This window comes from Elgaria multicarinata, chromosome 3 (assembly GCF_023053635.1).
Source record: "Elgaria multicarinata webbii isolate HBS135686 ecotype San Diego chromosome 3, rElgMul1.1.pri, whole genome shotgun sequence".
In the NCBI taxonomy this organism is placed as follows: Eukaryota; Metazoa; Chordata; class Lepidosauria; order Squamata; family Anguidae; genus Elgaria; species Elgaria multicarinata.
The window spans coordinates 123035391-123053635 of NC_086173.1; the positions used below are offsets into that span (position 1 = coordinate 123035391).

General features: G+C 41.5%; 1 protein-coding gene across 1 annotated transcript; it reads right to left on the minus strand.

Annotated features, from left to right (window-relative positions):
• Positions 1–280: 280 nt before the first annotated feature.
• Positions 281–7614, minus strand: VHL (von Hippel-Lindau tumor suppressor). Its single transcript, XM_063121432.1, has 3 exons — positions 7239–7614; positions 3327–3449; positions 281–2377 (listed from the first exon to the last, which is right to left on the minus strand). The coding sequence occupies exons 1-3, from the start codon at positions 7441–7443 to the stop codon at positions 2181–2183; spliced, it is 525 nt and encodes a 174-aa protein (XP_062977502.1). The 5' UTR covers positions 7444–7614; the 3' UTR covers positions 281–2180.
• Positions 7615–18245: the final 10631 nt, after the last annotated feature.

Here is an 18245-nt window from a genome sequence, read left to right on the forward strand (position 1 = left end):
AAGGGAAGCAGCCCTGCTTCTGAAGATGAACAACAAACCAAAAAACACTCCTAAATGGGAAAGGGACCAATACTCAATTATCAAAGGAACTAAAGATGTAAAATTAACTTGAGAGCCATATCACTATAATCTTACCAATAGGCATAATGACTGCTGGGATGCTTTCAACCACTATAACTTATTCTGCTCAGTTATAATAGGCTACCAGCCAAAGTAGTACTGTACTTGTATGCAACTTAAATTGAGAGAGGAAGGCATAAGAAAAAGAATAATGCTATGATTAGGAAACAATTGTTTTAATGTCTTGAAGTTCTAAAAAAAAATGAAACTACAATGCATGGAATGTTGAGGAACAGCTGAATACATATTAAAAGCAATTTTTAAAACTTCAGAAATGCAGTTCAAGCAGACTGATCTGGGCAGCTGATCCTATCACTGTGAGTTTGTCAGATAAACACAGAAACACCCCAAAAGTAAAAAAAAAGCCTTGAAATGATTAATTCAAGAACCACACAAAACTAACAAGGTTCCAAATGATTAATTCAAAGGTAGTTATAAACCCAATGTGCCCTCATATATTCAAGAATTCAGATACGGAACTGAAAGCTTATTTACTAAATTCTAACTTGCATGGACTTCATTTTCACAAAAGACGTTCTTCCTCTTCATGTTGCTATTTTTGCTGCCTCATGTAGAAGTGGAGGAATCTACAGAGGCTCAACCCCAGCACCCACAAATACAAGAAACAAAGCCAGTGGGAAATGCCCATAGTCTACTTTGGAAATAAAATTATTTAGGACCCTGCCCAGACAGGGCACCTCTGCCCAAGCTGGAAAATGGCATTTTAACTGTGCTTCGTCTCTTCTGTAAAGTGGTCATTTCTTATCAGACTACACCACGCATATTAGTTATCCCACAGAATTCTAAGAGAAAGCTCCATTTGCATGCATACGTTTGTCTTTAAACTGACACATAAGTATACATTTATCATACATACAGAAATCCTTCAAGCTTTCTTTTAATTTTTTTTTTACAAAGTATACTTGTTAAGTCAGTATACCATCTAACATCACAAACTAGTGACTTTACAAAAGTAATAATTTGCAAAAGAATTCAGTACACCTTAATGTTGCAAACAATTTCATTTCATAGCAGTCCTGTCAGGATGTACATTCCACCAGAAATTATACAAGATCAAAGAAGTGAAGTGAAAATGCTGGGTTTTTTTGACTCCTGACAATTGCCTGAATTGTACAAACTGACACATTTCAATAGGTGCAAACACAAGATACTGGAAAATAAGACAATAGTGTTCCACTGATCACCACTGTAGCTCAAAACTTTTAGTCAGTTTTATAATGCTTCAACATGTCATAGAGTTAAGCTAGTATACAAAGGTCAGGGGAGGAACAGGAAGGACAAGATTCTATTGTCCGATTCTATTGAACCAGGGTAAAATTGTGATATGGCATAAGAGTTTGTCTGCACTACAGGGTCATCAGGCGCTTACTTTGGTTGTAGTAGGAGTAGGAGTAATACATAAGTTGATTCATGTTTTAACAAGTTATATATGTATATAGCTTACAATTCTGTTCCCATCATACCAAATTTCCACAGCAGCACAGACAGGCATGGGGCAAGGACATGGATCCTGCACAGTGGAAGCAGATCTGCACACCACCTGAAATAACAATGTCTTGCAGGAAACCACTGGCACAAGGGAAAGCAAATCCATCATGTTCTAACCTCACATTCAATCTGCACAATAAATCCAGGCTCAGTTACAGTTTAAAGATAATTTAACCTTCAATATGAGAGGGAATTTGCCCAAGTTTTAATGACAATAAATACAGGGCATTTTCTAAACATCTATAATAAATGATTATTTTAAATAAAGAAAAAATAATATGGTAACAGCTTTGCCAACATTTCACCTTCAACCATGTGATATCTGGACAAACATTTATATTACTTCATGTAATATAAAAGATGGGGTTTAGCCAAGGCAGGATCTAGCTAAGTATTTTCAACTGCAGAATAGCACTTTTACATGTGCTAAACCAAAACAATGTCTGCTTCCAAGAACATTGTGAAATGTTGATGTATCTTCAGTTTATAAACCATAGTTAACGTTTGTGCTTTACTCAGCAATTTATTAGTAAAAGTAGTTTTCCCACTTATTAATATTCATTTCTATCAGGGATTCCATTCCTTGACCTATCACTCCTTTCCAGAGAAAGTCGCTGAAGATCCTTCCTAATGTCTGGATGATCTTCTAGATCTTCATACAATGACCGAACAATGTCTAATTTCCTGTAGTCCACTGGTTTCACTAAAGTGCGGACAACCTGAAGACATCTTTCTTTCAGAGTAAACACTGTGGAGATGGAAAAGTGAGCTTTTTAGCATCATTCCAAGGACATGAACGAAGCTAGCCTGAATAATAAAATTATTTTTATCTTGCTATGTAACTATAATTCAAGCTTCTTTATGATCTACTAGACTAACAGGAAGCATTATTAGGCAGAGAATGAGAAATAATACATTATATATGTACATTGATGGTGCTATATAAATAAAATAATAACAATAATACAAGTAAACTAAAATTAGCAACAACTCATATAAACTACTTAAGAAACAACACTTGCTAACTTCTGAAATCCTCCATTACAGGCTTTTTTTATTTGAAGGTAAAATTAAGGCTTCAATCTTGTGCACACTTATCTGAAAATAAGTCCCATTGAACGTTATGAGACTTATTTCCCAGTAGGTGTGCATAGGAGACCACCGTTAATATTTTCGACTTGAATGGAATGGGGAACATCTAAAATGTTTAACTAATGAGTCCTTTGGTAATTGGGAGGACTATTTTACAGTATGTTACATTGCCACAGGTCCAAATAATCAGGAAAATTTAGACCATTGCTGTTTAGTCAAATGAGAATCCCACTATGGCCTGGTTCAGACAACACGCTAAACCATGCTGCTTAACCACAAAATGGTTAATGGAATACATTGACCTTAATGCATTCCATTAACCATTTTGTGGTTAATCAGCATAGTTTAGCGTGTTGTCTGAACCAGGCCTGTAAGTGCATGTCAGTTTTCACAGTACAAGGAGATGAACCTACCGTATTTCTTCGACTGTAAGACGCACCCTAATTTCAGTACCACCAACTGAAAAAAAACAACCCTAAGACACACCCACGATTCTAAGACGCACCCCATTTTTTAGAGATGTTTATATGGGGAAAAAAGTGTGTCTTAGAATCGAAGAAATATAGTCATCTTATTTATCTTGAGATATGCATTGGTAACTTTACCTGGTAATGTAATATTTGCAAGTATGGGCTGTCCATTCATATTGCGAGTAGCCACAAACAGTTCTGCCTTGTTGACAAGAAGACTATCATCTGTCCCAGCATCTCTGAACAACCAAAGATGTTCTAGAAAAAAAGGATAAAAAATAAAATTTCTACTGCTCACTATTCCAAATGGTACAGAAATATTGAAGTCACACATTTTTTTGAGAAACAAAGTAGCTGGAAGAGAATACAGTAGTTAACTGGGTCATAGCAAGAACAACAACAGTCATGCAGCTTCATGGACACAATAACCATAGGAACAGGTGGCAATTTTCCAGGAAAATAGCAAGAACAGATGTTATTCCCTCATGTCAGAACTGTAAGGATCTGTGGAAATGCAGTCAGCTTTTATATATTACTATTTATTTATTTTAAAGTTTATTAGTTGTCCTATAGATAATAGCTCTCAGGGCAAAATTCAATGAAGACACAACATCCAAAAATCATATAAAAACAATAAAATGATCAATTAAAAGCAGCACTCAATTAAAATCAACAGAGGCTAAAACAGGCATCTTAAGCAGGATTAAAAATACCAAATAAAACAACTAAAAAAAAACCCAACATAGCAGCAGGAATGGAAAAGATGAAAAAGCCTAAGAGAATAAGAAAAAAAATTGCCTGGCAATGAAAAGGTACCAAAGTAGGCGCTTAGGTGGGCCTCTAAGGATAGTGCTCCTTAACTGGGGAAATACAACTGAAAAGGCCTGTTTCCAAGTAGGCACCTCATCATGTGAGGGCACCTGGTGCAGGATCTCTGATAATAATCTCAAGGCTCATTTAGAAATATACTGGAAAGTCTTCTCCTTCAGATACAGTGGCCTGAAGCTGTGAAGGGCTTTCAACTGGGCCCAGAAATGATCTGGGGCCCAATAAAGATAATACAATATTGGCAAAATATGATCATAATGCCCAGTTCTAGTCAGTACCATAGCCACCATATTGTGCATTAACTGATGTTTCCAGATAGTCTTCAAGGGCAGTTCCAAGTAAAACACATTGCTGGAATTGAAGTAGGAGTTTACAAGGGTATGGGTCACTGAAGCCAGGTTATGTCTATCCAGGTAGGGTTGAAGCTGGCATACCAGCCTAAGCTGGGAAAAGGTGCTCCATGCCACAGAAGACATTTGTGCTTCAAATGGCAAACATGAATCTATAAGTATTCCCAAGCTATGCAACCTCTTCCACAATAGGTTGAACACCACTCATGCAGATAAACTACTTTCTAACAATAAAATACTCCCATCTTGCATGGACTGAGCTTCAGTTTAATGGCTCTCATTCAGTCCATTAAAGCAACCAGATACTAATTAAACACTTCCAATACCTTGGTCTAGTGAAAAAGGGAGGTAGAGTTGCATGCCATCAGTATACTGATGGAATTCAACTCTAAATCTCTGGATCACTTCAGCCAGTGGTTTTATGTAGATGTTTGAATTGCATAGGGGAAAAGATGGGAGTGCTGTAGGACCCACAAGCACAAATGCCATGGGGTCAAGCAGAAATCCCGCAACACCACATTCTGGAAATGGCCACACAGATACGAGCAGAACCACTATGGTATACCCATGGTCAACTCACGCAGCCTCTTCAAAAGGATACCATTGTTGGTGGTATTTGAAATCAATGGGGTTACAATCTTCCATCTCTCTCCCTATAAAGGTCATCCCACAGGGTAACCAAAGCAGCTCCAGTGCCCAAACAAAGCCTAAACCCCAACTAAATGCATGTAGAAAATCCATTTCATCCATGAATGTATGGATCTTATCAGTTACTTCCTGCTCAAGCACTTGCCCAGGTAGGGTAATGATCTCACCTTTACCTCCTTTAAGGAGGCAGAGACCACTCCATCTAAGGAGGAACTGAAAACCTCCCATACCCAGCCAGACTTCCTACTAGATGTAATAAGCTGCAAGGATAGAGCAAACAGGACCTCGGTCCCTAAAACCTGGGCAAGTTCAAATCAGAAGGTGCCCTGGACATCTCCACAAGCTGAACTGTGGAATCTAAGCTGTAATGGATATGAGCACATTCTAAAAATATCATGCAAGCATGTCAAAGTGTACTACTGAGGGTTCTATCAGTTTTTCCACCAGATTAGAACAAAAATGGACTGAACCACTCCAAAGTACTCCACTGGACAGCATTGAGAGGATGCAATTGAAGAAGAGAAAAATGCTTCTTTGTCTCCATCACCGCCACAGAGTAAGCTTGATGAGCTCTTACATGTGTTTGACCAGATTTGAGATGCATTTTCCTCCACCTCTGTCCCAGTCATCTCCCATTTTCTTTCATTGTCCTCAGCTTGGATTATACCAGGGAGCTGAACAGGCTCTGCATAGCAGGAGAGTATGCTCAGGAGCATGGTGTTGTGGGGCCAAGGAAAAAGTCTCTCAACATCCTGCACTTCTGTCTCATCTCCCATGATTTTTAATAGCTACATAAAAGTAATGAATGAGGTCATCCAGGGATTTGGAGTGAGGTGACAACAGTACAGTGATCACACCCAACTCTGTTTCTCCTTTACATCCAATTCAGCTGATACAGTGGAAGTGCTAAGGGCCTAAAATTTGAAGCTTAGTCTGTACAAGATGGAGATACTATTAATGTGTGGGCAGCCTGTCCACAGAAAAAGGTACTCAGCCTGTTTTGGACCTGTACTCCTCATAACAAGCCAGTTCTGCAGTATCAGGGTGGCCACAGATTCACTGAAATCTCAAGTCACCTCCATGGTAAAAAAAAAAAAGCCATCTTACAGCTCAGCCTAATGTACCAGTTGGACCCTTTCTGGTGAGGGGCAGCCTGGCTACATCTGTCCAAGTTCTGGTAACTTCCAGATTATACCCAGGGCTGTGTTTGAAGACTGCTCAGAAACTGCAGTTAGACCAAAATGCAGTCACTAGGCTGCCAGCTAGGACCAATCAATGGGAACATATTCTCTGGTGCTTAAATAACTTCACTGGCTCGTGGGCCTGTTTCCTAACACAAACTGCTGATGTTTACCTTTGAAACTATACACAGACACCCAAGAGTTGCCTACTCCAACATTAACCAGTCACCTTCACAGAACCTCCTTCTTCTGGGTGTCCCTGCTGTCTGAGGTGAAGTGAGTACTAAGGGGGCCTTCTTGGTGCTGGCACCAGCACCCCAGGAACGCTTGCTTGGTGAGCAGCTTTATTTCCAGCAGTAGGCAAGAGCTTTTCAAAAGATTTAATCTGCACATTCTGTGTCCTTTGTTATGCTGTTTCAGTGTTTGCACAGTTTTTATTTATTTTATTGTCCCTAACATTGTTAGCCATCCTTGAAATATTTATATAAAAAGGTCAGGATATAAATTCCTAAGATAAATATTTTTTCCATGGCCATCTCCTGGCACTACATACAGATTCTGAGACTCAACCACAGCTCAACTTATGCCTCAGATCCAGCTCTTTTGCTAGCCCAGCAGCCACCCCAATCATTCAAATGCCAGCAGCTGGAACCTCCTTCCCACAAACACGTCCCTTCGCACAACCCAACCTTTACCCAAACGTGCCACCCGCCAACATTAAGTTTACACCTCCTTCTACTCCATGCCCAGTTTTTCACCGTCTTTCGTGGCAGACAACATTCACAACTGCACAAACACGGAGAAATTCAACAGGCACAGATTCTTTCCAACAGGTCCTTGGCAGAAAACTTCACCTGTTGAATTTTTGCACCCTCAAAGCAACAGGACCCCCGAGGGCAAAGAAGTTGGCGACCCTAACAATACCCCTCCTCGAGTTGTGCCCATTGCTGTACAGTGCCTATCAAGCCAGTCGGGCAATAGTGATACCCCTGCCCAATCCTCCCCCCCCCCTCCGCTTTTCCGTGGCTTTTCGTACCTACCGAGGTAGCTGTGCATCCTGCGCCCCGTGCCCGGTTTCAGGCTCGGATAGGGGTGCGGTTTCCCGTCGAAGTCCACCCAGACGGGGCTAACCAAACGGCCGGTGCGGTTGCAAAATATGACTTCACACGGCTCCCGGGTCTTCGCCGAGCGCAGGCGCCGGGAAGCCGCCTCCTCTTCCTCCTCTTCTCCAGGTTTCTGCGGCATCCTGGGGGGTTCAGCAGTAAGCAAGCGGTGCTTCCAGAACCCAAACTGAAGCGAGCCCTACGCACGCAGGCCTAAGCGCGCACAAACAACCATTGCTTTGTGGGGAAATCGCCTGGAAGAAATACAAGGCTCCGCGCATGCGCAGCCTCGGCGGCCATTGTTCTGTAGAGGTCCTGTGTAGCCGTCGGCGGGCCACCCGGAGGCGCCTGCGCAGTTCGGCTCCTCGCTAGGGATGGGGGTAAGCGCCTTGTGGGTATTTAGATTTAGAATGAGCCAAGGTGCAAGATGGTTTCATAATAACTGTTTGGAAGTGGTACGTTAAGCTTATTTTTTGAAAAAGGTGTTCAAGCCGTAGACAATAGTGAGCAGCGATGACTGGAGTTTTGAGTGTTCTGGAGGAATAAATGTGCCCTTGTTGTTGTTTATTCGTTCAGTCGCTTCCGACTCTTTGTGACTTCATGGACCTAAGCACCTTTTATTCCCCGCTTTTTCGAGGGGGTCCAACAATTCGGCCTTCCCCAACCTGATGCCCTGGACTCCAACTCCCATAAACTCCAGACAGCATGCTGGGAAGTGTAGTCCAGGGCATCTAGTGATTGCAAGTTCTTTGGATGATGATAATGATAACCTTTCCTTTGATGGAAGGAGACTGTTAGGACAGCACTCTTACAGTGCAGTCCTAGACAGGTAAGTTCCAGGCACATTGCATGTAGGATTTCAGCCCCGCTGTAATCATTGGAAGTTTTGTGCAGTTTCTAACAGACAGTGTTAAATGAGTGGAACCTATAAAACACAGCTTGTCGCAAGTAATAGAACTCTCTTCGTCTGAACAATCTCTGTGCCTGCCATACAAGACCTCTTATGTTCAGGATCAACTTTTAACATTAAGGCTGATTTTTGATGCCTGGCTGAACAATGGTTAGTGGGCTCCAGTGAACAGTGTGTGAACACCAGATCCTGTAGCTTTACCAAAACTAAGCAGGTCAACTTTTTATTCTCCCAGCATTTTAACAGTCTATAAATAAATTTTAACTTGGTGTTTTAAATTTGTAATTTTGCATTGCTGCTGTTTTTATCTGGTTGAGCTTTTATATTGTATTTTATATTATGGTTTTATACTGTTGTTTTATACTTTGAATGTTTTTAATTTTTGTGAACCGCCCAGAGAGCTCCGGCTATTGGGTGGTATAAAAGTGTAGTAAATAAATAAATAAATAAACAGTTAGCTCTGTATCAGGCAGGATATACCTATAAAAGCAAAGCAGGGATGCTTCTAGATGAGGCATTTATCATGCCCTGCCTCATTCACCGAATTTTATTGGGGGTCCAGACAACACCTTCCACTCATAGACCTGTGTTTTCCCATCACTTTTTTCTTTTTTCTTGCCACGGAAAATCTGTTGAGAAAAAGTAAGAATATCTGCACAATGCCTTCAAATCAATAGTGCTAGGAGTCCTCCATCTGGAAACAACACAAGTCAAGCACCTACTGCATATAGAAGATATACTAAAAATTTTTTTTAAAAAAAAACCCCAGTCATAACATTTAGCATTTCTCTTGCTTAAAGGATGTTTGAAGTGCTTCGCATACACTGCTGCAATCTTATGTACTGTGAGGAAGGCCTGTTGAATGCAATGGGATTCACTTCTGAGTAAATATGGATAGGATTGCACTGCCAGTCATCTTTACTTTAACCCCTGTGAAGTAAGTCAGTATTAAAATCCCCAGATTCCAGAGGGGTGGCTGAGGCTGACTTGCTATGATCACTAACAAAGTCCTATTCGTGTCTTCTCAGAAGTTAAGCCCCATTGAATTCAATGGGATTTGCTCCCAGGTAAGTGTGTATAGGATTGCCTGATGTAGTTCATGGCTGAAGTAAGATGTGAATTTGGTACTTCCTGGATTACAGTTTAGCATTTTTGCCTCTACATTTTCCTGTCTGACTTAGGCAAACAAGGTTTATTATTATTATTAGTAGTAGTACTAGTAGTAGTAGTAATATTTATTTATATAGTGCCATCAATGTTCCTGGTGCTGTACAGAACAATTTAATGTTTAATTTAATGTATTACTGTTTTTAAATTATTTTGTTTTAAAGCATTAGCAACCAACCTGTGACAATGGCAGGAAGGACTTGTGGCACATCTGGATAGGAGCAGGAGGGTATGCACACCCAGTAATGACATAAAACCAGGGCTGCACCTGTGCTGCCTATTCCCTGGACTGTAAGACGGAAGCCAGGGACACCCCATGGCACAGGATTGTGGGTTTGTGTTCCCTTATGCTTGACCCTGAAGACTTCCAGCAAAATAAAGAACATTCCAGGCTCCACTACAGCTAAAAGAAACTCTGATGCGGTTTCCTGATGATACGTTGGCTTCCAGCTTTCACCACTACGACACCACCCCTGCTTCCATGGATAGTGTCCTGGAGGAGGAGTGTCACGTGAGAGCCATGAAATCACACAAGATTACAACTCCTTTTCTGTGAACTGGAAAATCATGTTTTGTCATTTTACAGCTCATGGAAGAAAGGGGCACTTTTCCGGAAGTTAATTGGGTAGATGTTTTGTACAGATAGACTGGTATCATGAGCAATTTTTTCTTAGGAAAATTGGACATGCTCTTAAAACGTCCTCATGTTCAGGATATCTCTCCATGTATACTTCGGTGGGGAAAACTACTCTTATATTTTCTCTTAAACCTATTTTAGTCATACACCCTGAGCCTAACCCCATCATTGACAATATAGGCCTAAAATAGTTTGGTGGCATCCATGGCGAATGTCCAACTGCTTTTGATGCTGGGGAGTGTTTCAAAAATAGTTTGCAATATGGAATGGGTGTGAATGTTTGTGTGTGTGCATGTGTGTGAGAGAGAACTAAAGAAAAAAAAGTCGAATTTTATTGAACTAGCACAAATGAGCTGAGATTAGCGAGGGATGCTAAAAGCAATAAAAAGGCTTTCTTCAGATATGTGAGTAGTAAAAGACAGAGGAAAGAAATGGTGGTTCAACTGCTTAATGAGGATGGCAAATTGATAACAGATGACAAAGAAAAGGCTGAAGTGCTCAATTCCTACTTTGCCTCAGTCTTCTCCCAAAAGCGGGTCTATGACCCCCCTGGAAAAAGTGAAGCAGAAGTTGAGGGGGCAGGATTACAGTTTGAGATTGATAAACAAATGGTCAAAGAACACCTAATTTCCTTGAATGAGTTCAAATCTCCAGGGCCTGATGAACTGCATCCTAGAGTAATGAAGGAGCTAGCGGAAGAACTCTCAGAACCCTTGTCTATTATCTTTGCAAAATCATGGAAGACGGGTGAGGTGCCGGACGACTGGAGGAGGGCTAACGTTGTCCCTATCTTCAAAAAGGGCAAAAAGGAGGAACCTGGGAACTACAGACCAGTCAGTCTGACATCCATCCCTGGGAAAATTCTGGAACAGATTATAAAGAAGTCAATCTGTAAACACCTTGAAATCAATGCGGTGATCACTAGAAGCCAACATGGATTTGTCAAGAACAAGTCCTGTCAGACAAATTTGATCTCATTTTTTGATAAGGTAACCTCCCTTGTGGACCATGGGAACGCTGTGGACGTCATATATCTTGACTTCAGCAAAGCTTTTGACAAAGTACCACATGACATTCTGATTAACAAACTACCTAAAAGTGGGCTAGATGGAACAACTATTAGGTGGATTCATAGTTGGCTACAGAATCAGACTCAAAGAGTAGTTATCAATGGAACCTTCTCAAACTGGGGAGAGGCAACGAGTGGGGTACCGCAGGGCTCAGTCCTGGGCCCAATGCTCTTCAACATTTTTATTAATGATGTAGACGAGGAGGTGCAGGGAATGCTGATCAAATTTGCAGATGACACCAAATTGGGTGGGATAGCTAATACCCTGGAAGACAGAAACAAACTTCAAAGTGATCTTGATAGGCTGGAGTGCTGGGCTGAAAACAACAGGATGAAATTTAATAGGGATAAATGCCAAGTTCTACATTTAGGAAATAGAAACCAAAGGCACAGTTACAAGATGGGGGATACTTGGCTCAGCAATACTACAAACGAGAAGGATCTTGGAATTGTTGTAGATTGCAAGCTGAATATGAACCAACAGTGCAATATGGCTGCAAGAAAGGCAAATGCTATTTTGGGCTGCATTAATAGAAGTATAGCTTCCAAATCACGTGAGGTACTGGTTCCTCTCTATTCGGCCCTGGTTAGGCCTCATCTAGAGTATTGCGTCCAGTTCTGGGCTCCACAATTCAAGAAGGATGCAGACAAGCTGGAGCGTGTTCAGAGGAGGGCAACCAGGATGATCAGGGGTCTGGAAACAAAGCCCTATGAAGAGAGACGGAAAGAACTGGGCATGTTTAGCCTGGAGAAGAGAAGATTGAGGGGAGACATGATAGCACTCTTCAAATACTTAAAAGGTTGTCACACAGAGGAGGGCCAGGATCTCTTCTCGATCCTCCCAGAGTGCAGGACACGGAATAATGGACTCAAGTTAAAGGAAGCCAGATTCCAGCTGGACATCAGGAAAAACTTCCTGACTGTTAGAGCAGTGCGACAATGGAATCAGTTACCTAGGGAGGTTGTGGGCTCTCCCACACTAGAGGCCTTCAAGAGGCAGCTGGACAAGCATCTGTTGGGGGTGCTTTAGGGTGGATTCCTGCATTGAGCAGGGGGTTGGACTCGATGGCCTTGTAGGCCCCTTCCAACTCTGCTATTCTATGATTCTATGAAGTCAGTATGAGGCTAAGCAGCTATCTGGAAGCTGGCCCAGGTTTTGAACACTCATGGAAGCCCTTGCTAGGAAGAAAAATTGAGAACTACTGCTCTTGAAATATTGACATTGACTAATAGTGTCAGTATCTGTAGCAGAAAATTGTGTTCATTGTTAATTTTAAGGTAGGAGACAAACCGGACCATATTAGGAATCTGGTTTTACCTTTATAATGAATAGGACATAAAGTAATTACTTGACTTGTTACAACTAATCTCACCCAGTTTTTAATGTAATTTTTTAAAAATCCCCCAGATTCCAGATAATTAGTTGGCCTTGGTCTATATGTGTAACTTCTATTATCATAAGTTTATATACAATTTTTCTATTTCTGTGTTTTAATTCATTTAAACTGCCTGGAATGGGCTTTTCATATATTAATGAAAGCCAGCGTGTGCTATTAATCAACCTCTTTAATGTAACTGAATAAACCTCCCCACAAGGGATTAAATGCATTTATACTGCTTGAATACATAGACAGTAAAAAGGAAAGATGACTGACAGTTGGTGAACTTATCTCTCACAGTTAAGCATTCCAGTTATTCTTTAAACACATTCCCTGTTCTGAAAGAATACTAAGAACGCTAAGAAATAAATTTCTCCAGAAGGACTGAAAATAAGATATTAGAATCTAGTATCTAATAGAACCCAAACTAGGTTTTTTGTACACCTTCCCCTTTAACAGGGATCGTCCCGGGAAGATCCCTGTGCATGCAAAGCAGGAAGGGATGATCCCTCCATTTTCCTGGGAAAATCCTTAGGTATAGAAAGGGCCCTACTTTCTGCTCACCCCTGCCAGAAGAAATGTTTGCTGTAGCATGTTGCCAAAAAGAGTTGGGCTGGGCAGGGTGAAAATGCCTGATGCCTGAATACAATCTGCCCACAAATATATTGGCCAAATCAGATCCAGGGACAGAAAGGATTAATCCAAGAAGCAATTATCTATGGTAAGCACGTCCCAACAAGATATGGAAATCCTTTATCATTCTTAGGTCCTTGCCTTAGTACCCTTTTGCCAAGCTGAATTATATACAACAAAGGTACTTTCAAGAATTTATACATCACCATTTGAGGGAAGTTTCACTTAGGCTGCAATCCATCTATACACACCTCCCTGAGAGTAGAGCTTAATGAGTAGTCAGTACATAGGATTGTCAGTTACTCTCCTATACCATATCAACATTTGGAAGGCAGGGCAAATTCAATCCTGATAGGCCAAGGCCTATGATCTCTGGTTTAGTAGTGAACTAATTTTCTAAGGCTGATTTGCCAAATATCATGAATTTCAAGCTGAGGTGTCACATGTAAATAAGAATGGCAAAGTTGAGGGGATAAGCCCCCATTGAACCCTGGAAGAACTCTATATAATTGTTTGGCTTCATTCAAAACATTGGAGATTATTACATCTGCGCAACAATAAACTTGTAATTCCTGTTCTACAACTCAGAATTTCCCACTGGCTCCAAAAATAGAGACACTGAACACAGCCATTATGCTTTTAAATCCACAAAATACACATACAGGTGTTGCCCTTGAATGAAAATGAGGAAGTGATTAAAATATTGTGATGCTAGCTTCTGGGAACAAATGTGGAATAACTCTTGTAATCTCTTTTGTATTTATTTAGTTAGAACAGCATTTCCAAACTTGGTGCCCGCCAGATGTGTTGGGACTACAACTCTCATTATTCTCAGCCAACATGGCCATTTCCATTTGTCCACACTGGCTGGCTTGGAATGATCAGAGTTTATTTCTGTATTTTATTTAACATTATGTTGGGGCTGTTTTAAGGATAGAACCCTTACATCTAGTTCAACAAGGCTAGAAGACACCAGGTTGAGGAAGGCTGTTTAGTCATTCAGATTCTCAAATGGTAGCTTAGCAATTTCTTTCCTATGTTTACCAGTTAACTTTTTTCTGTGCCTTTTTTGTTCTTTTTTTTTTTTTAAAAAAAAGAAGGGGAGCAGTCATTTCTGAGACAGCAGCATGACAGAATGGATTTACATTGTGAACGCAGTGTATTTTCAAGGCTAGCTAGGATAAGAGAGAGAGGTCGTCGGTGGTATTTATATTTAAGTCAATCATGATTTCAACTTTTGCCAAAAGAGCTGCTCTGTACAGAAGACCTGGATAAGCCAAAAAGCAAACAATGAGAAGCAGGAACTGGCTGTGAGCATGACTTCTAGAGCCCTGTTATACCGGAAGCTTGTTAGCTATGAATTCCCCCCATGGGTTTATTAAATAATAAATAAACACTAGTAATAAATAATAATATATAATATTGCTTCCGGGAATAAATGTGGAACAGTTCTTGTCATTTCTTTGGGGTTTCTTTGGTTAGAACTGTCTTTCCAACCTGGTGCCCTCCAGATGTGTTGGACTACAACATTCATTATTCCTAGCCAACATGGCCATTTCCATTGTGCCTATGGCAAGATACAGTATGTTCAGGGGCAGTGAGGGTGGCAAAGAAACATCTCACTGCCTCTATTGAATCTTCTATTTGCTGTCCAGCGGAGCTTTTTAGCCTAATCTGGGGTCTTTTGCTGGCCCCAAGGACACTGTAGTTCCATCTGAGGCCCTCTGTAATGTATTTGCTAGGCACTTCCAGGATAAAATCTCTTGCATCCGCTGGGACTTAGACTCCGGTGATATAACAGGTAAATCAGGTAAGGTATCCAGAGCACAGCTTGGTCCAGTTTCCATGGATGAGTTTCAATGCAACCACTTCCATACTGGATCCTTGCCCCTCTTGGCTTAAAAAACCAGCAGGCTGGGCCAGGGAGGTGATTATTGCCTTCATGCGAGAGGGTGTGGTCTAGTGTTATCTGAAAGGAGTGGCGGTGAGACCACTTCTGAAGAAATCCTCTCTGGACCTGGAAGATTTTAGGCCTGTGGCAAAGGTTCCTTTCCTGGGCAAAGCCTTTAAGCGGATGGTGGCCAACCGGGTCAAAGCATTCTTGGATGAGACTGAATATTTGGATCCATTTCAGTCAGGGTTTTTGGCATGGAAATACGCTTGGTCCCCCTGTATGATGACCTATATCAGGAGAGAGTCAGGGAGTGTGACGCTGCTGATTCTCTTGCATCTTTTAGTGGCTTTTGATACCATCGACCATGATATCCTTCTGGAATGACTTGCGGGGGAGGTACTGCATTGCAGTGGCTCTGATCTTAGTTGGATAACTGTCTCCAGAAGGTGGTGCTTGGGGAATATTAGTCAGCCCTGTGGATTCTCCAGTATCTGCTTCCTCAGGGGTTAGTTTTGTCCCCCATGATATTCATGAAACTTTTGAGTGGAGTCATCCAGAGTTTTGGAGTGCATTGTCATCAGTATGATGATGACACACAGCTCTACTTCCTTTCACCTTCATCAGGGGAGGCTGAGCACTCGCCATGGAAACCCACTGGGTGACTTTGGGCCAGTCACAGACTCTCAGCCCAACCGACCTCACAGGGTTGTTGTTGTAAGGATAACATGGAGAGGAGGAGGAGGAGGAAGAGGAGGGTTATGTACACCGCCTTGGGTTCCTTGGAGGAAAAAAGGCGGGATATAAATGCAATAATAAATAATAAATAAATAATGAACTGAAGTTCAATTCAGACAAGACTGAGATGCTGTTGGTAAAAGGTTCTTCTGACCGGATGGAAGGTGCTCAATTTGTTCTGGATGGGGTTGCACTCCCCTTGAAGGAGTAGGTTTGTAGCTTGGGGTTTCTCCTGGAGCCATCTCTGTCACTTGTGGTTCAGGGGGCGTCAGTGGCATGGAGTGCCTTCTATCCGCTTCAGCTGGTGGCCCTGCTACACTCCTATCTGGACAGGGACAACCTGGTTTCAGTAATTCAAGTTAGATTACTACATGGGGCTGCCCTTAAAGGCTGTTCAGAAGCTGCTGCTTGCACAAAATGCAACAGCCATATTAATAACTGGGACCAGAAGATCTGAGCATATAACACCAATTCTGGTCTGCAGGTATTGGCTGTCTGTATGTTTCCGAGCTCGATTCAAGATGCTGGTTTTAACCTATAAAACCTTATATGGCTCAGGAATGCAAGACCAGACGGAGAGCCTCCGCTGACCTGAACCAACTCAGATGCTATGATCAACATCTGAGCCCTTCATCCGAATGCCATCTCCAAGGGAGGCTCAGAAAGTGACAACAAAGGAGTGGGCCTTTTCAGTGGTGGACCTCCAATTATGGAATGATCACCCACTGAGTACCCACCTAGCGTCAACACTGTCATCTTTTGGGCATCAGGCCAAGACTATCCACTACTTCCAGGCAATTAATAACATATGATGGGGCATTTATGCCAGCTATTTGAACTGGTCTAGTATTTTATTGAAATTGTTTTTAGTTTAATTTTTTAAATTCTGCATATTTCAATTTTTATGCCATATTTTATCTTGTGAATTGTTGTGCCCAGAAAGCTTTGGCAATTGGGAGGTATATAAATGAAATGAAAAATAAATAAATAGTATTGCTAATGGAACAGTTCTTGTAATATCTTTTGTGTTTATTTGGTTAGAAGAGTGTTTCCCAACCTGGTGCCCTCCAGATGTTCCCAGACAACATGGCCATTTCCATTTGACCATGCTGGCTGACTCTGAATAATCCGAATTTATTTCTGTATTTTATTTTATTTTTTAAAAATGGGCTGCTCTTAAGGGTAGAACCCTTAAACCCAGTTCAACACAGCTGGAAGACACCAGGTTGGGAAAGGTTGTTTAGTCATTCAGATTCTCAAATGGTATTTTAGCAATTTCCTTTCTATGTCTACCAGTTAACTTTTTTCTGTGTCCTTTTTGTTTTTGTTCTATATTTTATTTATTATTTTAGAAGGGGAGCAGTCGTTCTGAGACACATTAGCATGACAGCATGGATTTACATTGTGAATACAATGTATTTTCAAAGCCAGCTGGGAGAAGTCAGAGAGAGGTCATCAGTGGTATTTATATTAAGTGAATAGATATTTTATCTTTTGCAAAGAGAGCTGCTCTGTAGTGAAATTTGCATAAGCCAAAAAACAAACAAAGGAGAAGAGGGAACTGGCTCTGAGTGTGACTCCTAGAGCCCTGTTATTCAGGAAGCTTGTCAGCTGAGTAATGTATTCCACCCACAAACATATTTGGAAAAGCTAGGACTTTAATATATACCTGTTCAAACCCCCTTTTGTATCATCTGTTGAAAAGCATCCCAAAATTATGCTGTTTTGGAAAGATAGGGCCTGTATCTGGAAAGGGGCTTGCTTTTTTGGGTCTTGGAGAAGAGCAGAAAAGCAGATTACATAAGATATGGAGCCCTTGCACATTCCAAGTGGAGCTGCAGAGTTCTTGCATACAACTTTCTGACCAGCCATTGTGCTCTCAATGCCTTAATTCCTCAATGTTAACACTTGCAAATTTCAGATCTTGCTCCAGGACAACAACTGCAGAATCCGCCGGCCCCAGCCATGAAATAGTATATGCTAATTTCTAATCTTGTTTCAGCCAAATGGAAGGGGAAATAAGGAATTCAACGCACTTTTAAGCTGTTTGACCCTGAAGACCCAATACTGTGTAAGCAGGCAAGCATGCCGACATGACTCCTTTTGTCTCCTTTGTTTAAGACAATCACCAAAATCCCCCTGGCTATCTTGCTCACCCTGACCTGTGTTAGCCCCAGATATGCACCCATCAACTCCCATCCTTTCTTCAAAACAGGAAGGAAGGGGGCTCCCATTGTCTTAAGAACATAAGAATTACCATGCTGGATCAGACGAAGGGTCTATCTAGTCCAGCACTCCGTTCACACAGTGGCCAACCAGCCATCAGCCAGGGATGAACAAGCAGGACATGGTGCAACAGCACCCTCCCACCCGTGTTCCCCAGCAACTGGTGCACACAGGCTTACTGCCTCGAATACTGGAGATAGCACACAACCATCAGGGCTAGTAGCCATTGATAGCCTTTGCCTCCAGGAATGTATCCAACCCCTTTTAAACATCCAAATTGGTGGCCATCACTAC

Coding starts and splice junctions, on each gene's coding strand:
- VHL (XM_063121432.1), bottom strand. CDS start 7,443: ATGCCGCAGAAACCTGGAGAAGAGGAGGAAGAGGAGGCGGCTTCCCGG. Junction 3,450..7,238: donor CAGGATGCACAGCTACCTCG/GTAGGTACGAAA, acceptor CTTTTTTTCTAG/AACATCTTTGGTTGTTCAGA. Junction 2,378..3,326: donor TGCAAATATTACATTACCAG/GTAAAGTTACCA, acceptor CCATCTCCACAG/TGTTTACTCTGAAAGAAAGA.